The sequence below is a fragment of the Pseudochaenichthys georgianus genome, chromosome 1 (assembly GCF_902827115.2).
Source record: "Pseudochaenichthys georgianus chromosome 1, fPseGeo1.2, whole genome shotgun sequence".
Lineage (NCBI taxonomy): Eukaryota > Metazoa > Chordata > Actinopteri > Perciformes > Channichthyidae > Pseudochaenichthys > Pseudochaenichthys georgianus.
Genome location: NC_047503.1, coordinates 36,750,288 through 36,774,612, shown reverse-complemented (window position 1 = coordinate 36,774,612; position 24,325 = coordinate 36,750,288). Strand labels below are relative to the sequence as shown.

At 41.2% G+C, this 24,325-nt stretch overlaps 1 protein-coding gene across 3 annotated transcripts in view; it reads right to left on the bottom strand.

The window, feature by feature from the left end:
* fbxw7 (F-box and WD repeat domain containing 7) overlaps nt 1–24,325 on the bottom strand; it is a 141,531-nt gene that overhangs the window by 59,009 nt on the left and 58,197 nt on the right. Inside the window, exon 1 of one of the 3 annotated variants that reach the window (XM_034085944.2) lies at nt 15,466–15,917. The exons of 1 other annotated variant lie outside the window; for it this stretch is intronic. In XM_034085944.2, coding sequence (XP_033941835.1) covers nt 15,466–15,696 — 231 coding nt within the window. In that variant the 5' untranslated portion in view covers nt 15,697–15,917. Of the gene's footprint in view, nt 1–15,465; nt 15,918–24,325 lie in introns of those variants that run through there. One more of the 3 variants, XM_034085951.2, reaches the window with a different exon arrangement.

Genomic DNA, 24,325 nt, shown 5'->3' with positions numbered 1-24,325 from the left:
TCAGGACTCAAAGAGAGACGCGATGGAGAGCTGGAGCTTTGATGGCAAAACACTGACGGTTTATTTGGAGCTTCGGCCGGAAAATTCACAAGACATGGCACGGTTTGACCACACGGTAGAGATGCCACATCAACTCTCAAGAACTCTTCTGTAGTTCGAGGTTTTAACTAGTTCGGAGTGTAATAATCAACATTCTTTATCAGCGAGACTAAAAAAAATATGGACCCTGAATCTAACTAGAGCCGTCGTCCATAGAAAATAATGTGCGCCAGGGAACCTACGTTCCTAAAAAGAAGGGCTTCTAGATGTCCCTGAACTCTCTCATGTCAGCTTCTGCTCGGTCATAAGCTGGCAACAACAATGCACCCAAGCTGCCCCTCCTTAAGAGAGATAGCAGCAATACCCAATACCCAAGGCCGTAGACCTACGCCATGGGAAAGGAGACGGTGAAAAGAGAAAATGATGAACTGTGTCAGTCAAAGGTTGAATACCGAAGCAAATTATTCCCCAACAGACTGCATTCAGACTGACGGTAGTCATGTTTCCTATTAGAAGTGAAACTCTAAAACCGAGGGGCTCTAGGGTCATCCGGCAAAACAAAAAGTGCCACATTGCAAACGTATATTTATGGTTGGGTTCTTTGTGAAATGAGCCGTGTTAATTCTGATGTTTACCTTGAGGGTTGCATAACCGAGGATCAAATGAACGTCGCCTTGATAGCTTTCCGGAGCGGTAAAATTCGGTCTCATCGTATTATAAACCCTGTGCCGTGTTTTGGCACGTGATAAGCCTTCAAAGTCTTTGATTTATCACTCAGACTAAACCCCTTGGATCATGTTTCATCTTTCTCACCGGTACCTGTGGCAACGCGGCCCCTTGTGGGTTTTTTAACAGAGAGCTATTTTTGGTCTGAACGTGGTCTTAAGTGTCAGACCTGGAGATACAAGCACACCAGAGCCAAGGTCATTTATATACTGCACAAAATATAAATATGGATGTCATGGCCCCAACCTGGCAATCATCCATCACATCTCATGTGTGCTGCTAATCAACGTCAGCAGGTGAATGCGATAAAGTATCTCGCATAGACTTAACATTTTCACCAACAGCCGCGAGAGGAATTACTGAATATCTCAGAGAGGTTATTATGTTCAAGGTTTGGTGCACACGGTCCTCGTTTTATTAATAAAGTGTCATAATTATGCTACATTGAATGTTAGATATAATATGCTTATGACCTAGTGTTGGAGTCCAAAGTAAACTACATGTAACCTTCTGCAAATGTGGCTCTTTTTTAAATATTTAAGATACACTGAATGTGTTCTTTGTGGATAAAATGTTCCTACTTTTTAAACAGACAAACAAATCCTCCCAAGTCATTTTATTAATAAGGTGTTCTGCTGAATATTTCTCGAAATAGATTTATGAACTTGTTTTTTATGTTGAATTCAAGCAACAATTTCTTACGATAGTTTGTGACATGAGATTTTTAAACAACAATTCATGGTTCCGTGTCTTTGGAGAACGTGTGCTTCAGATATAAATGTGTCAAATCAAAACACCTCTAAAATAACTTGTTTACACAACACTGCTTGATTTAATAATAGACTGGTTAGAATACACTGAAGCAAATATCTTTCAATAAAACAATAGTTTCTATTAGTTTTCCTCATATAAAAAGCTGATTGTCTGGCCAACAAACAGGCCTTGTATTATAATGAAGGTATTATGAAGGTTATACAAGTCTGTTGTTGCTAAGCAAGAATTTAAATCAGGGGTCTCCAACCTTTCTTCATCTGAGAGCTACTTTGAAAAAATGAAAGTGGCCAAGAGCTACTTGCATCACATCGCTTACATTTATTCATATAGCCCTCATCCGTTGAATTAAGCTATACTTTTGTACATGTGTGAAATTGCAATACCTAAAGCTTATCACAAATCTTAACTTCACATCAAGGTCCAAGAAAACGAAAATGTCTCACATATTATTATGGCCCAGTATGTCACTGAACATTCACATACATGTCCTTAATCACCACCTGACAAGCATCGTGCACTTCTGGTCAAATAAGTGCATTCACTCTTTTTTACAGTCAGTGAGATGAATGGCGCTGCATGGAGTCCACCACACAGTGTATGCTGGAGTGGACCCACTTAGGTTCACTCTAATAGAGTCATTTAAATGTCCATCAGTCATTCTTGTTCCGTATTTAGATTTCATGACATTCATGCCAGAAAAAGCTGCTTCACAAAGGTCTGTAGAACAGAACCAAATAAAGCAGACATGTTCAGTGCTACTTGGTGATGTTCTGAGAGTTTGCTGGGTCTACAAGGCTCCAGAAATGTTGTGAGTTTTGCTGAGACTTAAACTGAACATGATTTTGGAGATGTATAACCTCCATCTCCATCTCCACAGGATTGACACTGAACAGTTCAGCCATCTTTTTCATCTTCTTCTTCGTCTTGACATGAAATTATAAACCATAATAAATCAATTGTATAGGTCTAGCCTCGATATATCTGTGTGTGAAATTGTTCCATCCTCAAAAACAAAAAACGAATGCTTCTGCAGTCTAGCTGCAGCTTCTAGCAACGGTCATCTGTTAAAGAAAGGACACTGAAGGTCCTGAATGTGGCATCACACACAGGACTTGAGTCTGAACCATAGACTGTATATATAAATGGACGTAGTGTCCGTGACGTCACCCATAGGATTCTGCAGAGTTGCCGTGAAGCCCTTAGTGGGCGGAGTCGGCCACTAACGGCTCGACTGTGACGTCGGAGTCTAATCCTGCCTGCTCCAAATAAGGGCAAAGAGGCGGAGCCGAGGCGGGACCTGCTGCCTCCGAACTGGAAGTAAACAGAGCTAGCTCAGGCTAAGAAGCTAAGCTAACATGAAATACATGCATACCAAGTTACTGCTAACCGTGTTGTTCCCCTATATAAACGTTACATTCATAATCAAATGAGACAATCTGCAAGAGAATTAGCTATATTTTGTTATTCTTAATGCTTGTCATTCACACGTTGAGAAAAGACGGACTCCACCACCCGGACCTAACGGAGCCGCAGTGGGCTAGCTCCGGGACGCCGGCTGGAGCTAGCCCCCTGCGGCTCCGTTAGCTCTGGCGGCCACCACTGGGATAATTGGGTCCCCTATTAACATTTGCTCCCGTTTAGCATTATGCGCGTCATAGCCATAGACCAGGGGTCTCCAACCTTTCTCCACCTGAGAGCTACTTTGAAAAAATGAAAGTGGCCAAGAGCTACTTGCATCGCATCGCTTACATTTATTCACATAGCACTCATCAGTTGAATTAAGCTACTTTTGTGTGAAATTGCAATACCTAAAGCTTATCTAAAATCTTAACTTCACATCAAGGTCCAAGAAAACTACAATTTCTCACATATTAATATGGACAACATAGTAAGTACTTAGTACATAGTACATACATCGCCTTAATCACCACCTTGCAAGCATCTTATGGCACGTGTGTAAAATAAGTGCATTCACTCTTTTTTACAGTTAGTGAGATGACTGGCGCTGCATGGAGTCCACCATACAGGTGTATGCTGGACCCACTTAGGTTCACTCTAATGGAGTCATTTACATGTTGATCAGTCGGCCTTGTTCTGTATTTAGATTTCATTCATGCCAGAAAAAGCTGCTTCACAAAGGCAATTAGAGCCACATAAAGCAGACAGGTTCAGTGCTGCTTGGTGATGTTCTTATAGTTGTCTGAGCGTACAAGGCTCTAGAAATGTTGTGAGTTTTGCTGAGACTTAAGCTGAACATGATTTTGGAGATTTATAACCTCCATCTCCACAGGATTGACACTGAACAGTGCAGCCATCTTTTCTTCTTTTTCATGTTGACATGAAATTATAAATCATAATTAATCAATTGTATAGGTCTAGCCTCCCTATATCTGTGTGTGACATTTTTCCATCCTCAAAAACAAAAAACTAATACTGCTGCAGTCTAGCTGCAGCTTCTAGCAACGGTCTTCTGTTAAAAAAAGGACACTGAATGTCTTGAATGAGGCATCACACACATGAAGTCTGAACACAGCAGACAACAGGAGTATTTACAACAGCATTATAAAAAAAAAATAGTGCATGTGGGTGCACACTCACATTCTCTGTCTTACCGTTACATGAATCCCATGAATGTATGAGATTAAGTTAGCTTCATCATCTCAATCAGTGATTAAGTGAATAATAAAGTTTCTATCAGGTCAGCCTGTCACTCTTATTAGTAGTTATTTTTCAGGAGGGGGCGGGGCTTAGAGGAACGGAGAGGAGACAGTGATCGCGGAAGCTTTCCTCCTGCCTTCACAAACTTTACACACGTATTTATCAACTGAAAATAGCAAGAGGACATTCGTACTCTGCAATCCAAGACTTAATTAAATCCACCAAAAACCTGACATGACGATAACGTGTGTTTTTCAAAAACACAAATCCCTCCCTGCGTGTCTCTCAGCCGCAGCGACACAGACTGATTCAGAGCGGGCCATTCTGCTGTTGGTTCTGGACTGGTGTTGCTGGATAAAGCAGACTGGTCCGTGTGTGTTGTCGCTGTGCCGCTGTCACGTCTGCTTCTTGATCTCTGCGTCACGGACCAATTTAATATTTGTGTGACAGAAACAATTCTAAAATAAAAAAACGTTATTGTCCGGCCGCGGCCGAAAAATCAAGAAGCAACCTCACTACGCTATAATCGATAATCGAGCAGCGAGCTACTGAAAAGCTGCCCGCGCAACACATCCTCACTCCCAGGTCGGCCTATGTTGACGTTATGTCAAGTCCCCTGCCGGCTTTTTCCAACGCAAGGGGGGGGGCCTTAGCGTCCATTTTCAACGCAAGGGGGGGGGCCTTAGCGTCCATTTTCAACGCAAGGGGGGGGGGCCTTAGCGTCCATTTTCAACGCAAGGGGGGGGCCTTAGCGTCCATTTTCAGCTTTCCGGGATGTCCATGTGCTTCTATGGACGCTCATGGAAGCACGGCATTCGTTTGTGTCGACTGCCCTTAAAGGCAATGTGAGCGTCCATTCTCATTGGATAGCGGAGAATTGTACACCCGGAAGTAAATATTCCCCTTACTGACGATTGATTTTACAGTGATATCTGCACTACTCATCGACTAAAAAACACCAGATTATCCTTGTTAATTACACAACATTGATTGGTTTAAATTGTGTGCAATGCTTTTGTATTTTTCCCCTTCGATTCGGAGAAACAAATCTTTTTTCGGAGTAAAGGATGGCAGAAGACACTACACTACCCAGAATCCCCAGCTATCATTTCTCCCTGCAGAAAAAGAAAACATGGCCGAACTTCGTTTTATTCTGGGTGTAAAATGCCTATTTTAAAGTTAGTTTGGCCATTAAAATGCGTTTTGATGTCATTTGATGCGAGAAATATGAGTTGTTATTTCAGATTATGTGTGCAGTGGATGTACATGATCTTTAGTTTGCTAGTTATTACGAAGATTACTTCAGGAAATTGCGTCCAACGTTTTCATTGTTACCAAGGTGGTTGCTAGGGACGCTGCTATCGATATTATTTCTGTTATGTTGTGTAACTGTTTAATGGTGTTATCTTTATTGCTACCCCCTTCCCCGTCAATGTATAGTGTTGGTCCACAGCGCAAACATATTAGTTTAACAAAATCCGCATCTAAAGATACGTTATTTCCCCCTCTGCAATTCCAGTCTCACATCTCACAGCACATCGTCATTAACAAATACCGGAAACAGACCGAAAACATTTTTAAAAAATAAAATAATACCTTATTCCGAGTGTGCTTGCTTTTCTCTTTGAAAGTCATCACATAACGGCATTGTAATACACGGTTCGGCTGCATTAAATATTACATATCTGCTGTAGTTCTGTATTTATAGCCCTGATGAGAAGACAAACATGAGGAACTGAAAACGTGACGTGGATCATAAATATATCAGCCATTAAACAACATCTTACATTTCTTTTCACACAATACGTCTCCTTGCCGTATCAACACTAATTCGGCTCACTTTTATATTTGATCCAATTGGTAGATAGGCTGTATTTACACCATAAAGGTGCACAGATGATATAAAGAGACACCTGGTGGTTAAAGCATGTTATTGAATTTCATTATTTTTATTATTAGATATTAATAGGATCCCTATAAAGTATATTCATTACTCGTTATTCTCTACTAATAGTTAATTAAAGACTGTATATAATGACTATTTTGCACATCCCGTTCAAGATTTCAAGATGTTCTAAGGTTTATTGACATATCATATAGGCCTACACAACTATGGTGTAGTTCTGCACTGAATGAAAAACTTGGGTCGCAGGTTCCTCAACAGTGCATTACAAGACATCTATCAATATGTGTGCATACCTCCAGCAATGTTAACTATGTTGAAGCACTTATTTTAACTGATATTATACATAATGTATTATACTCTTATAAGATGTATGCAGATATTTCATCTCCGGCCTTGTCAGGTATTGAACAATCAATAAATAAAGAACACAGAATTGTTAAATATAAAACACAGAATTTGTGTGATTATACTAAATGATTTTCAAATAAACACCACTGCATATTTAACTGTTACACATGCTGATGTAACGCAAATGTTCCAACTTGGGATCAATAAAGTATATCTTATCTTAAGCTGATCGATGGCTACTGCCATATTTGCAAAATGTGCCTCTGAACCTTGACAAGTGCATGTTTCAGGCTTATCAATTAATGTAATGTAATGTTATCACAGGGGTCACACACATAAGACCAGCTGTTAAATAAAGCTCTTCTGACCTTAGCTGGCGTGTGGGTATATATATTAATACTGCCCATTATGGGCACCAGCAATTTTCACCCATTTATTAATTATATGTTTTAAATGTGAGTGTTTCCTGTCCCCTAAACCTCCAGGGATGTTCACAGTTTAATACTGGCAACTTCTTATTATGGGAAATACGAAAACATCTTTTAAAACTACAACTCCCAGTAGAGACGTGCCATAGAGAACATGTTGCGAAACAGAATAGCCAGCATGTGTAGTTCTGGGTACGGGGTGGGGGAGGGGGGGCGACGCGGTGGACCCGTTCAAATCCAGTTTAGAACAGTCTGCCGTGGTTCCATCCCATTTCAAGTGCTGTTCGAGGCTCGGTAACCCTCGGAGCACACTCTCCAATGACAGAGCTTGAGGACTATCACGGGGTTTGTCAAACAGAGCACATGGTGTAGTCCAAACGATAGCTGGGGATTCTGGGTAGTGTAGTGTCTTCATTGCCTTTAAGGGCAGTTGACACAAACGAATGCCGTGCTTCCATGAGCGTCCATAGAAGCACATGGACATCCCGGAAAGCTGAAAATGGACGCTAAGGGCCCCCCCCTTGCGTTGAAAATGGACGCTAAGGCCCCCCCCCTTGCGTTGAAAATGGACGCTAAGGCCCCCCCCCTTGCGTTGGAAAAAGCCGGCAGGGGACTTGACATAACGTCAACATAGGCCGACCTGGGAGTGAGGATGTGTTGGCCCGCGAGCTACCGGTAGCTCGCGGGCAGCTTTTCAGTAGCTCGCTGATCGACGTGTTGGAGAGCCCTGATTTAAATGTACTTTCTGAACAATACATCTCTGTGACATCAGCGAGGCTACGCACGCTCACTCAATCACCTACAAACCTTCATCTACCTGCTGTTTAAGTAATAAGGAGGCACTTGATACTTCATCAACAGCAGGTGAAGGCTTGGGGGAAAGCTCAGGGTTTTTACCTCTTTACAAATTAGCAATATGGAGAGCCTTGTCATAAAGAACATCAGAGATAAAGCTGCTGTCAGATCTGACTTTAAGTGTGCTCAAAAAATTCTATATAATTGTTGTGATAATAAATATTTGTCAGGCTTCCTGTGTCTGACATCTACCCAACACACTTTGTTAAATAGCATTCTCATAACCGTTTCACTGCATTACAAAACGGAGGCATAACTACTTCTATAATCTGACAATAGACGCTATATTCTTGCTGAGGTCACGTACTGCAGGAAGTGTGCAGGCAACCCTGCAGTACAACAGAAGTGCACAGACCACACAGTGTGCCTCAGACAGCAGGGTACAAACACAGATTAGACAAACTATGCAGACGGCCACATCAGTTACAGCCAGTCAGCGATCCATTCACAGGCTGTCTTCACTGATGGCCAGATTACAGCGAGCAGGACACTGTGAAAGGCACGGGGCGGCTTGTTGAAGGTCAGCACTGAGAAATGCTGATGCAAAGACAGAGAGGGAAAGGAGCGGACTCGGTGATTCACGGTGCTAGAGGGAAATCACAGGAGCGGGCGTCCAGACAGTCTGGTGGAGCGGACAATTGTAAAGACGAAATAACATCAAAGAACACATTTTGAAGTGAGCGGGTTACAAATCAAGAGAAAGGAAACTAATCTAAATGTAGAGTTTGTGTCACCCACAGAGATAGAGACACTTTATAGAGAGGTATATAGGAGGAAGGATCTGCAGCCTTTACATTACTTGACACGAATTGAATCACTTGTATTTCAGATTCTATTTAAGCCTGTCTTTGTAACATGAGATATTCATGATTAAAAAGTCTCAACCTGTAAGTGAAACAACGGCTGTTATCAATGTAGATATTTAACTTAACCCTTCTGCTTCGTTTCGGACTTTGTGTGTTTCATTTGTTCATATTTGATCCTCAAGTTCCTGGAAACATAAACAACTAAACCAACTATCGCAAGATTTTGAATATAGCTTGCTGATGTAGCACCACACTCAAAGTAAGACACGGATTCATAGAATACATTATCAGGGCCTTTGAAAAATACAAATTGAATGGCAAAGAAAACCCATTCAATTCCATCTGAATCTATAGCGCCTGCATGTTCCAAAAGAGAATCTAGTGTTTGACAGCCCATTCAAAATGAATAGCAGCCGATCAATGTCCCAGCTTTTGAGACGTTACGCGTGGAAGTCGTAAAACTCTGAGAACACACCTGCTGGCTGCCACCAAAGTGAAATAACGCTATAGTGTTTGTGTGTGAATTAATGCAGTGCGAGTCTTGGGATAGATACATTCTGTTTTGTGGGGATGGACAGCTTAGAAATGTCAGCCTGTATAGTTAGCAGCTATCAAACGCCACATATCTCAAACATCTAAGAGCTTGAGTGTGCGCGCTGTCACCCGAGGGTTGCCCTTTAAATCAGATCAAAGGGTTTGATTTATAAAAGAATACCGCAGCTGACTCTACAAATACAAAAGCGTTGAATTCTGTTGAACTAAAGAGTAGGTTACCCAAGAGGTGATTTCAAATGCAAGTCTAGTGAAGGTGTGCAATATTGTTGAAGTATGTAGCAAAATGTTTGCACAACCAAGGGAAAAATCACTCCACCGGGCGAGTATTTGTATGTGTGAAAGGGTTTGGGAGGTTACAATTTGCTACAGATATTGATCTTGAATTATGTTTAGGAGCTTTGACCCTTTCCCAAAGGACGAGTGTATCGTTTCTCAGCTCCAGTATCTAACAGCATGGGAAATGTCAGTGCCGTCAGGCCGCCCTGTGGCAGGTGGGCGCACGTCGCTATGCAGCACGCTGACACTGTTTGTAAAGCACAGAAACAGCACAACACGGAACAACCCCTGCATGAACTCGGGGGGTATTCAGATTGGCTCAAGTTCACCAAACACGGTCAAAGTCAAAAGGCAAAGACTGATTTGACTTTGTTGAACACAAGCTGTATGGGCAGATATTTAAAAGGTTATCACAATACTTTAAAATACATTATTTGAATAAAAAACATGAGAAAGATATTACAAAGACAACTTGACAGATTAAAGTTAATGCTTTTCCAACTAAATAATGTCAGATGCTGAACGCGCTATGGGTGCAGTATGAGTCTCCACTACAATCGGGGGTGAATAGAAACCCTTTGGCTCATCGGGTGTTGGGAGATAGCTAACTGGATCTGCGCTCCTAGAAATGGGATTGCTTCTCAGAATAGCCAATGGCAGATGCCTTCCTCCCCTCTGTGATATTTGGAGCCCAAGGACAGTGGAATCCAGCGGCATGCAGGGGGCTGTGCTCGGTCCTTACTTCAGGACAGGCAGAGGGCTTCAGGTCCAGTGGACGACAAGATCCATCTTTCAATCGTTGACTCATGCCTGCAGAGCATGGTGTCAAATGCACCAAGGTACCAGCATGGAATGAACGCAGGTTTCATGAATTACAGCATGCCAATGCCACAGCAGCCTTGACTCAGCTTCTAAACTTGTTCTGCAACTATTTCTCAATTTAACTATAGTGAAACTTTTCTAAATCACAATTTCTGAAAACCCCAATGTCATGTCTTCAAAAGTTGTCCTTTTCTTCCTGTATTTATCTTACTGTCACATAGGACACATTTGAGTACAAATCAGAAAAACATAAAGTAAAGAATGGTGGCCCTCTTTACTTAACATATCACTCAAATGACTTTCTTAACTGATTACTTATCCATTAATCCACTAAGCTAGTACTTCTCCACTATTCCAAACCATCAAAAATAGTAATCAAAAGAAATGTTCACAATGGTGTCTCCACTTGTCTTACTTGGTAAAGAAACACGAAAACCAACATTTTGTTCCAGTTTTTCAGGAGATAATTCGGTAAGATGGAAATAGAAAAAAGGTCAAACCCCAAACTAACCACGGAATCTCCGCTCAGCTTTCTGTGAACATTACTCTAATTAGTTTCAATGTGTTGCATCAGTAATGGGAAAAGAACTTCAAAAGATGATAACATGAATGCTCTTCTTGTGCTGTCAAACCCAATTCTCTACATATGGATATCCAAAAATCAGGAACCAACTGTGAACAGGTCTGAGTGGTGGTGTTGCATGATGCAGCGGAGGACCATATGTTACATTAGTAAAGGCAGCAGCACCTCCATGGCATTGAAACATATCCAAATTGAAACGCTGAGTGCTAATGAATAGAGGGAGTCAGGTAGGCGCAGAGAAGTTCAAAATAAATGTACTGTTGCTGACATGCTGAACAGATTAATTGACTTAGATATATTTAAAAGTGATTAATATGGAGCACGTAAAAGGTTGCAGTGCATTGCTGATGTTAAGATTGTAATTAGGAGCTTGTTGCACAAATCTAGTTTCCCTGTAGTGGTTGCTGTTAGTGTTCCTGCTGCTATGCGTTCTTACAACACAGAGGATTTCCTGTATCCCCAATGCACACACCTTTTAAATTGTGCTTCTTGTGAAATAGCTTTGAGCTAATATTCATGTCTCATTGTACTCGGTTTACTGATAACACCGTCTTGTTATTTAATTTGACAAAGCTCCTCAACCCCAGCATTGTAATACTTACAAATGTGAAGAGATAATCACAGAACGGTGACAGGTTGCATCAACAGGTTCAATCTTTTTCAAAACAAAAAACATGAGACAAACAAAAATAAAAGAGCAGCAAAGACAAGCTACCGATTCAGATTGATGCAGGCATTTAATTAGCCGAGGTGATTTCAAGGTTTTGTTGATGGAAAACAGTTGTTTTTGAAATGTGAATAGTTAAGACAAACACTTGAGCTGCTATATGCGAGATCATCTGACTCGGTAGTGGCAGGATCAGGAGCCGTATCATGTCGCCCTGGTTGTCACGTAACAGACGGGGACAGACAAGTACAATGAAAGTGAATACGAATGTCCTCGGTGTATCCTGGCATATGTTTTCAAAAATAGATATAGAAAAAGTAGTGAATTAAAATGGTGACAGATGGCTTCTTGATGTCCTTTTGATAGTCTGATTCCTAATTAACTAAAGAAACAAATATGCATGTAAACGTACTACTTTACTGATGGAAGTGTACTTTAGGCTCACCACCAGTGGACAGTAGAGCAGCAGGGGATACACATGCAGCAACAGTTCCTGGGTGGATACAAATGCCTCTCAGACCAATGGGCGGGGATGACTATTTCTCTCGAAATGACGGACTCAGAAAGGCTAAAAAAAAAAATCACCAAATAATAGATAAACAGAGCAAAAACCAAATAATTGAAATACTGTAGTGTTAAGGCTCTAATAAGGTGTGTGTATAGATAGCCACAGGAAACGCCGAGGTGCGAATTTGCTTTGAAAAAGTTGCCACACACCCGCAACACCTGCTCCAACAGCAAATGCAACTTGCTGATAATACAGACATAGCTGCGATGGGCAGGTCCAGATCTCCTTACTCAACAGGCCTGCAGTGCAGGGTGTGGAAATGTCCTGCGGTTAATGTTCTATATCTTGATCGCCATTTCCTGCAACAGCTGGATGCCCATTTTGGCTCCGGAAATACAGAGTGGCTTTTCCTCGTCACATTTTGATTGGAATGTTAACCTAGGTCTATTTTTACCAGTACACTAGAAGAGGGGTGGCGAATGTATATGAACGTAAAATCCCGTTTGTGAGGCCGTCGCCGCACTGTGAAAGGTTCTCACAATCAGATTGCTTACCTTGCACTCATTGCAAGTGTCCGTCACAAACTTCTAGCTTGACGACTTGGCGGCTTTCTCGCTACATTTGGCTAGGTTGGGCTGGGTGTTTTGGTTGAATCATTTAAGGTACGAGAAATTATATATTTTGTAATTTTATATAAAGTCAAATAGTACATGTTGATTTAAAGCAGAAAAACAATGCATGTGTTTCCATCCCTTGATTCTGATCCGATTCAAAATGTAATGGCTGCTATATTGGCCCTTCCATTCATGTTTTTTTTTACGTAATTCCGACAAGCCAAAACATACCTCTTTGGCCGAGGTATAATGACAAAAACAACAACAAAATAATATTTGAATCATAAAAACTTTATATTTTACTGTATAGTTTGTTCCTTCTGAAGGCTTTTAGGCTACTTAAGTCGGTAGCATCCCGCAGAGACCCTGGGAAATCCCAGCTATGCCACTCACTGGAGACAGCTGCCACACGCAGAGCCCGCGTGGCATCCTGCTCTTCATGGAGCAACAACCCTGTGATCTCACCTCGTGGGACCTTCCTGTTAGTGCATCCAGCAAAACAGACCTCACAAACAAACTTTAAGCCCAAGTTCCTCCTTATCTTCTTATCTCTATCTAGAGATTTCCAATGCATTCCACTTTCTAAACAACGCAAGCAAATAAGCAAAAGTAAAAGTGTTCCTGAGGACAAACACCGATGCCTTAGACTGATCCGATGGCATCCAGATGGTAGAGTTGAACACTTTGATTAAAGGCATTATCTCAACTGTGCTTTTCACTTTGTTCTTTCCTGTTTAACAGTCAAGTCAACACTTATCCAGCTGAAGAAGAAACGCATCTCTTTGCTGCTTTTACCAAAAATACTAAGTGTACATTTTGTTAACAGAAAGACTGATGTGGAACCGATCATTTAAAAACACAATGTAGTGTATCCCCCCAAACAAACCAAACGGAGTCTGCAGTCAAGCGAAGTAAATGTCGTAATTATTGCAGGTATTTGATGTTAATCAAAAGAGCGGACAACTCTTTAAAGTGATGACAAAACATTTTTGATGATAAGTACAAGTATGATGTCAACATATATAAGTGTACAGGGCTTATGTAAAGATCGTAATCAGGAAATGGGTATTAAATGTTAACGCCAATGACGGTTTCTCCCTTTGTCTTTCTCTTTCTCCCCCATATCAATGCTGCCTCGCCTTGCATACAAAATGTGACATGTTGAAGCCGTGACTGGCTTAACTAAAGAAACCTCCTGCGGTCTGTCTAGAAGCTTTGAACCTCCTGTGTAACTACTGCATAAACAGCACTAATTAAAACTAAATCACCATAATAGACCCTTTGTCACAAAAAGCTGCTCCACACTGCGGCTCGCTTTGATCCGAGAGAAAACCCTGAAAGGAAAGAGAAACGCTGACAGTACCCTGTCATTGTGACATCTATCCTTATTTCTATTTCAGTCTGATATTTCACAACCTTTCTCCTCACTGCCACACCTATCTTCATTTTCTTCTGACAGGCCTCAGGTTGATATTTTTAACTGCCTATCTTTCTATCTCTCAAGACATTAAGAAAGCCCTGTCAGCGCCGCTCCAACTCAGAGGTCAAATGCAGCTGTACAAGAACAGTTGGTGTCCATTTCACCAAGGATTGTATTCATATAATGGATCATTAAACATCTTGACAAGGTTATTTATGCACATTTAAAAGAAAATCTGGGTATAAAAAAGTAAACGTGTTCATCAGCAAAAATAAATAAAAATGAAAAGCAAAATTAGTCAATATTGAGGTGGGATATTTGGCATTTCTTTCCGTATTTAAGATCTTTTTACAAAAATGTTCTAATAACCAAGATTTACATAATGGAAGAAGTGCTTTATATAATTAAATTAATACGCATTCTCAAATGGCATTATAAATAAATGATTTGTCTGAATAAATCTGGTATATTATTCATTCTCAATTATATTAATATTAATTAAATTGTAAAGGTTGTGATTGCGCAGTTAGGCAAGTTTATTTATATATATTATTTATAGCACTTTTCAACACAAGGCAATTCAAAGTGCTTTTTTTTTGCTTCAGTAACTGGCTTTAATCTGTTGCTTTGAACGACAGACTGCCGGTGACAAAACATGGAGAGATTAAAGTCATTTGGAGGATTAGTGTTTCTTTCAAGCTCTGTGCTTGGTTAGTTTGGGAAGCATCTTACTTGACATGTGAATTTAATCTTATTAATTTCCAGCAGTAGTGTCAAAGGACAATTTTCATACGAGTAGCGTCAATGTTTCAGATCTTAAGAGCCAAACTCATTTACTGCCAGAGAGGAAGAAATGACTAATGTTGGAGATCACTTACGTTTTGGAACTGCTTCAACCTCAACTTGCTCCAAAACATCAGAGTGCAACGTTATAAAAAACGATATGATATAGTGCATTTATAGTATCTTTAACCAAAATCCTAAAAATAGGCTCATTGGCGACGGTCTTTTTAAGGTTATATGTCGGTGGCGGTCATCTGCCATGGGTGGAGCCATGACACGCGAACGTACGCAAACTACTCAAGTTCATCCGACAAAAAGGACAAATCTATCTATCTATCAAATCTATTTGATTTATTATAGTTATAGAAACTCTTTTTGATTAATGTTCAACCAAAACATCACTAAAAGGAAGTATTCCGCATTCTGGAAGCATTCCAAGTTGTGTTTGGGGGTGTGACTGACCATAGATTTGACTGATTTAAAAATTCGGCAGAACTGAAAAACATTAATTTGGTTAGCAAAAGTGTAAAAGGTAATGTCAATTGGTTCGACATTCAAGACGACACTTTAGATATTCCACTCGGATTGGCAGCAGTTACACATAGCACCATCAACCTCTCTAAAGAAAGTGAGACATGACCTTTGACATTTTCTTGTTCTGTGGCTCAACACAACACGCATGACTGGTGGTACGTACAAGACTTACCCGTCTGCGACAGAAAGGCAAACCCTGGGCAATGATGTTGATGCTAAATATCTTGAGTATTTTCTGAGGGGGTAACGGTTCCGTGGCAACGTCCTTGGCTTCTGCCCCGGCAAGTGGCTGCTTCTCCACGTCGGATGAAGTTTTCTCTTTCCCAAAGGAAACATTTGGCATCTTTCTCCGACCACCAGACGAGAAACGCGGGATATGGCAATGCCTCAGCATTGCAAAGTAGGCTGGCTACTGGATCATATCCCAGATGGCGCTCCGAAACCTGGCCCACTACACGTACAAGCCGATAACTTTTCTCAAATCACTGTAGCAACTTCCTTGGAGCTGAAAACCCTTGTCCAGACGTCTCAATACTGCGCTCGCTCAGGCACCTAACTATCACTTCACCTACCTACTCAGGACTCATCTCCCTGCTGACTGGCACCCTTTAAAATATCTCTGGCGTGTGAGGTCACTGTTGCGCTGAAGCCAGGCGGAGCAGCTGCGGTCAGGGCCTGAAAAGAGGATGGACCAACTCAGCCTCTCCCCCTCAGACAGGCACCGTGGAATCTGCTCTCATGACCCCTCGGTGGGGGGATGTGTATCAGCAGTCGTCCGACGCAGCTCACGTGTCCGGAGAGCTTCCTCATTGTGGTCATTCTCTGACCCCCCTCTGGTCCTCCCAACTTAGTGAACTACATCACCACTGAGCCCAGTTAACGTTACGCCATTGAAAACTGTCAGCAAACAAAACAGCAGATTACTATATCCTGTCTGAATCACATTTGTCAAGTGTAGAGCTAGGATTTGTTTTATGCTAACCTTCTCTGACTCTCCCATGAACCAAGGTGTTCAGGAATGTCAGTAACTCTGTCTATGTCAGCAAAGTGGCTGAGGATATTTCAGGAGACGATCACGCAGCTTTTCAATATTAGCATGTGTGACACATGCACTAAAACAAGGACGTACTTGAGCAAGTGTCCAGAGGGATTGACTTTTAATTATATACAAGTGTGTGAGAAGCATTTTCATTTAAACCTTGCAACACAGACGCAATAATGAAATAAGGTATAAGGGAGTATAAGGGCAGGAGTTGAGAACGTTTAATATTACTTTTTGTATGTCTCGAACCATGATTTGGCTGCAGTTTGGAAACCTTTGTAGAATAGGTTCTTAGAGTAAATGTATTTTGTTAAATAAAGGTTAAAATCAACATTTCAAAAGGCTGATTCCAACAGAAAATGAATATGCAGCAGAACACCATCAACCATCTATGATGAATATGGATACATCTACCGAAAGAGCAAGTGGCAAGAGACAGCCTTCTCTGTGTGCATTTAAATGTCTGGACACATGGTAACAGGGAGACCTACGGGGCTTAACCTCTCTTCTATTCTCACATCCACCATTGTTTGAGGAGGATTACAGAGGCAGAACATCTATCAGAGAGGACTGACACACCAGGCCGCTGGACGCCATTGAGTGTTTGTGGCGGACCCACACCCACAGTTTTTACAGTATGTTCAGCACAATTGGAGCAAGTTGGCGCCTTATCGGCAGCTGTTCAGCCAATTGAGCATGTTGAACAAACAGCAGAGGCTGGGGAGAGAGAGATCCCTGAATGAACATCCAGCTGTCCAAATTAGCAGTGGTTTGACTATGAATGCAGTCTTTCCTACTTCTTCATAAGCAGTACACTGCAGTATGACAACAGTCCAAGCAAGGCAACACTTAGTAGAGATTTGATATCAGTAATCTTCCTCATTTGTATTCCATGCATATAAACCAGACTCAATCGAATCCCGGTGGGTCCGATCTAAACATACGGTCACACAATCAGTAAAAACATGGCTTGAAGTTGCTATCATTTGTAGTCTGATACTATTATCTGGAATAATAGTTCTAAAAATTAGTCCTGATGATTGCAGTGCCTATATGAGCGGCTTAAATCTAAGTGAACGAGAGATGTAGTGAAAATTCGTACGGGTGGAATTTAAATATTCCCATACCTTTAGAGCAGAATATACTGCTTATGCGTTTCAGATGTATCAGTTGCAATATGTTCAGTGTGTTCACATGTGCAACTTCATTGGATGCAATTGGTTGATACATTGGCCTTTGTTGGCACAAGGCCTCTGGGGTTAGCCTGGAGCCTTACCACACCTATGTCTTAGTTATCTTGTGTCTTTCAACACAGAGAACAAAGTATTTCCATACTAAGCAACAAGGAAAAACTAATCTGACAAAAAGCAAGGTTGTTCTTGTTTGATTGGATTACATCATCATTTCATTTTCCTACTTAGTTTCCAAACTATGACCATTGACAATAGTCCGCATGCAGTGTGAAATAACCAATGAGGCGCCTGGGAAAAGCTGCTCGTCTCTGACTTGCCACGGGCCTTGTGGGGTTACTTGAGCTTTCAGACTAATCATAGGTCATACAGCTATGTGAGAGACACACTGTTCCAGGCGCTACAACATGATCAGGTCAAGACACTTGTTAAGTTGCAAGCCTTGCAAGAATATTAACCTTGGAGCTAGGGCTGGGTTATAAAGAAAGAAAAACCCCAATATCCAAATTGCTACATTATTGTAAGGTTGACTATTGGTGCCGTCACAAAATATTTTAACAATTGGATGTTCATATATATGAAATGCATCAGTAATGTGGATATAATGGATACGTGGGTAAAGAAGAGAACAGCTAGAACAGTGTGGTATGTTCAGAAAATCACCTCAATTTCCTGTAATGTAGCATTTAACCCAGAATAAAGAAAATAGTTATGTGACCTTACGGTCTAATGGCGCTTTTCCACTGCAGGACCTAGCACGGCTTAGTACGGTATGGTTAGGCCTTGGTAGGCCAGGCTCACTTTATGCTGCGTTTCCATTACAGTTTAGTTACTGGGGTAGTAACTATAGTAACGCAGTGTAGGCGGGGCGATCGGCTATTCCGCGGGCAGAGCGATGCTGCGTAAAACTGCCGTGACGTCATCTTCAATGTGAACCACAAAAAACCAAAACATCAGCCGTTAGCTGTTAGCACTCAGAGCTCACAGCTCCTCATATCTGTTCAGAAACTAGGCAAAAGTTAAACAAGTACAAACCACAGACTGTCTGTGTCATGGCGAATACAGTCGCTGGTTTAATTATGTCTGTAGGCCGTTGTTGTGAGTGTAGACGGAGCATATACAACATTAGCTTAGCCTGATCGATCCGATCTCCATTCAGAACACACGCATTTAAAAAGGTTTTTCGCCTGCCATCTTGTCTGCAGTTTTGCAACGTGTATTACAATTAAATCACGGTAAAATACGTTCATTTTGTTGTAGTTGTAGCCCCCCTGCCAGCCATTCTCTCTGACCATTCAGCAGTCGAGAGTGTTTACGTCACTAGTTTAGCTTATTCAGCCCGGTTGTTGGCCCGGTAAGAACCTCCATTTTGGAGGGCCAGAAAAAAGGTGAAAAAGTAGCCTCGAGCCGGAACTACCCCTAGTGGAAAAAGCAAAAAGGGCTTAACCGTGCTACGTTCTGCAGTGGAAAAGCACCATAATAAGACAATATCTAGTGACTTATAGAGATCTCGAAATGATCAGGTAAATATATTAAGTAAAGGAATGTCAGAAATTGCATTGTGTTTGTTCGCTTTCCCATGACCAAGAAAGTATACGTTTTCCTTTGGTGGAAAAGGGAGATAACGATTGTGGAGTTCTTAAAACCCGTTGTGCAGTGGAAAGGTAATGTTATGACTAGGGATGGGTATCGTTAAGGTTTTAACGGTACTACTACTTTTATCGATACCGCTCATCGATCCGGTCTTTTAACGGTACTCTTATCGGTTCTTTTGGAGAAAAAAACAAGGTAAACTAACTAAACAAATTGTGAACAAAACTAACATTTCTTTTTATTTAAATTAAATAAATAATATTTCACATCAAAAGAAACAATGCTTTAACAAATCGTATTAAATAATGTGATGACAGAATAGCTGAAACTTTAACAAAATAAATAACTCAGTTACCTCTAATCATTAACCCATGTGTGTATAATGTAGTTAACTCCGTGTGTTGCTGCTAGCATACAACACCTGACGTGGAAACGTTCCTCGTGGATGGGGCTACAGAGCTGCTAGAAAGACAGTGGAACCCGGTGCATTCCTCCGTCTGAATGTGGAGCACTTTTGATAAATGTTTAGACAAATTTCTCGTGTTACCGCCCTTACATGCTAAACTCTTATTGCACTTTTGGTAACGAGCATTGTCCACATCGAGACGGGTAAAGTTTAACCACACCTTGGAGCGTGTTCTCTCTCCTCCGTGTGTGTGTGTGTGTGTGTGTGTGTGTGTGTGTGTGTGTGTGTGTGTGTGTGTGTGTGTGTGTGTGTGTGTGTGTGTGTGTGTGTGTGTGTGTGTGTGTGTGTGTGTGTGTGTGTGTGTGTGTGTGTGTGTGTGTGTGTGTGTGTGTGTGTGTGTGTGTGTGTGTGTGTGTGTGTGTGTGTGCATGTAGCAGCTGAGCAGCTGCGTGTGTGTAAAGTGCCCCGCCCCCTCGCAAGCAGGCGAGAGAGAGATCTCTCGACTGGATTGGAAAGATCGAAAATACTAAAAATAATCATTGACGCATTTTGCAGTCTTATTGCATATTAGAAACGGAGTTGGCGACACTAAAACTGCAATATAATGTTTGTGTAGCAATAATACATATGACATACATTTTGTCTCCAGTACCGATAAAAAGACCGATAACGTCGGAGCTTAACGGTACCACGGTCTTTAATAATTCAGCCCCGGGGCCCGTTTAATACCGGGGCACGGTACCCATCCCTAGTTATGACCTCTTGTTACAAGACTGAAACCGTCTGGTGACTACTCTGGTAGCTTCGAAGGGTAGATGGAAACAAGCAGTATTCAAGACGTAAAGGATCAATACCAGGAACAAAGGCACTCTAATGGTTAAGCAAAATTGTTTAATGGTCACTTTACTATTTTACAAGATAATTTGCCAATAAAGACTTCTATTTGTCAATACGTTGTACCCCTATTACTGCCTGGTCATAGAGTTTGCCATCCCTTGAGGGTCAGAGGTCAAGAATGTTGGCTTCCAGTTACTCAGTACACTTACAGATCACTCCCAGCCCTTCAGTGCAACTGAGATGACAAGGTATGCGGATGAAGATACTGTGATAGGGGGAAACTGTAGACCTTCTCTGGGTAGTATAAAGCAAACGTAGATTCTCAATCTCAAATAAGCATATTTGTCATCAAAACTTAGATTCTTAATGTCACATCTTTCATTTAGCTTAAAGTGTCAACAGATATTGTTGTATTCAAATACAGTACAAATATTTGTTGAGGAATCCTAGTCAGTGTTCAAACGTTGTACTGCTGCTTATTAACTGCACTGAAATGTATTCAACACTATTCCTGCTGCTTCAGTGCAGCTGATATTACTTACAGCTCTGGAGAGTGTGAAGAGGAAATCTTTTTATAGACTTCATAAGATTAAATATCATAACTAAATGATGCTGCTACATTAAACTAAATGACAGGTGCAGTAGGATCAGCCTTTGAATTGATGTAAGAGTACCATTGTGACCAAGTGTGCAGGTGCGGTTTATTACATTTAAATATCAATATTGTACCTACATTTGAAATGAAGGGTATTTATCACCCACACACTGTCTCTCCAGCATCAAGTGATAACGCTGCAACCCCTGCCAAACCCCAGAGGCATTACTCGAAAAGAAAACGACAACATGATTTCTTGTTTTCACACACACACACACACACACACACACACACACACACACACACACACACACACACACACACACACACACACACACACACACACACACACACACACACACACACACACACACACACACACACACACACACACACACACACACACACACACACACACACACACACACACACACACACACACACACACACACACACACACACACACACACACACACACACACACACACACACACCGCTGGATGATGTCCATGTGAGACAGCCTACAGTCCATTACCGAGTAAAGCCTGTGGTGGTGCAGTGGGAGCACAGCTGCAACAAGCACCATGAATGATTGTTCGTACATGACTCTCAGGCCGCTGCCTCCCTCTGGTGGCAAACACTGGGACAACAATGATGCTCTGCAAAATATCATCCAATAGAACGATACCCTGGCAGCCTTTGACTGTGCAGCGAGTGTCAGGATCAAACAACCAAGGATACTTTCAACCGGAAATTATTCTGCAAGGCAAATTCAATCCAACCCCCATCACAACTTCCACATCATAATGAAACTTCAGTAGCACCTTTAGCAAGCGTAAAGCAAGGACTGCTTCTCAAACATTGATTGCCACAGCAGATATATTTGTCACTGCACGGGAAAGCTGAAAGTACAATACAACTTCAGGATCTTTGAAAGGGTGTTTCCTTTTGGCCGATGTCTATTTGTTGTCTCCTAAAACAGAAAAGGCTGCTGACAGGATATTGCAAGAGTGGTGGGCAAACATGTTACGCCATAACAGCTCTCTCTTTTACGACACATTCAGAGCTATCTTTTAGTATTAATTAAGCAAAACCTACTGAATGGACAATTATATGAGTCCCAACGGCTGCCGTTTTTGACATCAATTAGCACACAATTAACACAAATCCTATCTGAGGCAGCACAGAAGACAATCAGCAGCGGGCTGCGGGAGAAATGGAGGACTCACGAAAAACAAGTCGCTGCAAGTGGGAAGCCGGTGAGAGATCACATCCTTTTTTGCTGCACTTTGGCATCGTGAACCTCAAAATGCAAAGCTCCCAAAAGTGTACGAAGAATACAACTTGTAAAATAAATAATGTTAAATTATGGCTTTACTTGGAATTGTGTCCGTTTTAAAGATTATATTCTGACCTTCCACTCTGAGTGACATGTATGGATGATGATATAGATATTTACTAGGGATGCACGATAATTATCGGCCCGATTATTATTATTATGACGTCATCTCGATAAACCCGATACCAGTATTAATAGCCCCGATAATATACAATATATCTTTTGGGTAAAAAAAAAGAAAAAATACTGCGGTGTGGGTGGATTGGGATGAGGGGCGCTTGTTTTTCACTCGGCTCCTACCGTTTTGCCAGTACTGTGGTATTAGTGGTTTAGGAAGAGGGGAGTTCTTCACAAATCCAGCGCTCCCTAATACTTCGAACCTGATCAGTCACCTGAAACATCGCCATCGCTACGATGGTGTGTTAAAACGTACGAAGACAATAATACAATACAAAGTGTGTGCCACAAGCGGGCGGCAGGAGCGGGGCTGTCAGCATCAGCTTGTATATGGTATTTTAAACTCGATGCGCTCTGAAACTACGGGGCGGCCAAGGTAAAAAAATACACATTCGTTAATCGCGTTAAAAGAATTAGTGGCGTAATTTTTTTTGTTATCGGTATCGGTCTTGAGAAGCAGGAAGTTATCGGTATCAGTTTCAAAAAAACAATATCGTGCATCCCTAATATTTACTGTGTTTTATGTTGTTAGTTTGAAATTTAACTCTTAGCATGTTCAGACATATGTATTGCTTGTGATACTATGTCTTATATCAAATAAACTACACTTAGATAACCGAGACAGATGAGCAATGGTGTTAAAAAACAATCAACTTGGAATTGAGTTGAAAAAGATGAAAGGATACAGCTAAGCAGTAACCAATCCAACAAGCCTGCGTGTCAGTACATGAGAGTTTCTACTGAAGACGATTCACAATATATTTGTAGTGACTTAAACTAGTTGCTTTCATGTGGGAGGATGAGAACACTGGTCCTTTGTGGCTCTGCCTGTGTGAAGGACAGTGTGTGGGAGACGCCACCTACAACAAACAGGCTTCCTTTCGGAAAAAACATTCATTAGTGGCAATGAACAGTCGTGTGTGTGTGTGTGTGTGTGTGTGTGTGTGTGTGTGTGTGTGTGTGTGTGTGTGTGTGTGTGTGTGTGTGTGTGTGTGTGTGTGTGTGGAGAGACATCCTGTGCGCTGCAGTACAAACTACTTGGATGAGAAAGGTATTAATAAAATAAGAATTATGTTTGAGATGTGAATGATTAAGTAAAAATGTAGATTTTTCAGGCCTGTATCCACATGTTGATCCAAATTAAAAGGGTTCATTTGTGGAATAGCTTTGAAAAGGAAAATCAAATGTTAAATACACTAAATAGATTTCTTTATAGATTTTCATAAATTAAGAGGATTTAAAAAAAAAACGTTTTGGTGAATTAACAGAATAACTTATGTACTCACTCAGCTTCCACCTTGTCATTCAGTATAACGTTGCTTTGGTTTGTCAGATTTTCAAAAGTAATGACATATAATGGTGTTATGGTTTTGTAAATATGTAATTGATTTGTATAAATTGTAAACGACCGTTGTGTCCTTGGGCAAGACACTTCACCCAGATTTGCTCCTGTGGGTATTGTCCACAGTACATGTATAATATCAATGTATACTTGTAAAAGCGCTCGATGACTTCGAGGCGTGAAGATGGACGGTGTGGCGCAGTGCGCTGTGCAATGATCATCAGATCAAGGGGTGAAACCCGCCGCTGCTGCGTCTGTAAAGCCGGTGTGTCCTTGGGCAAGACACTTCACCTGAACTTGCTCCTGTGGGTATTGTCCACAGTGACCATTGCATGTATAAAAAATATGTGTAATGTGTATCTTTAAAGCGCTTTGAGCACTGGAAAAGCACTATAATAAATGTAAGGAATTATTATTATTATTATAATAAACCAAACTAACAAACAGTCAAACCTAAAACTGTAAAAAAAACAGGCTGCAGTAAAGTGCATATTGCTGAGCA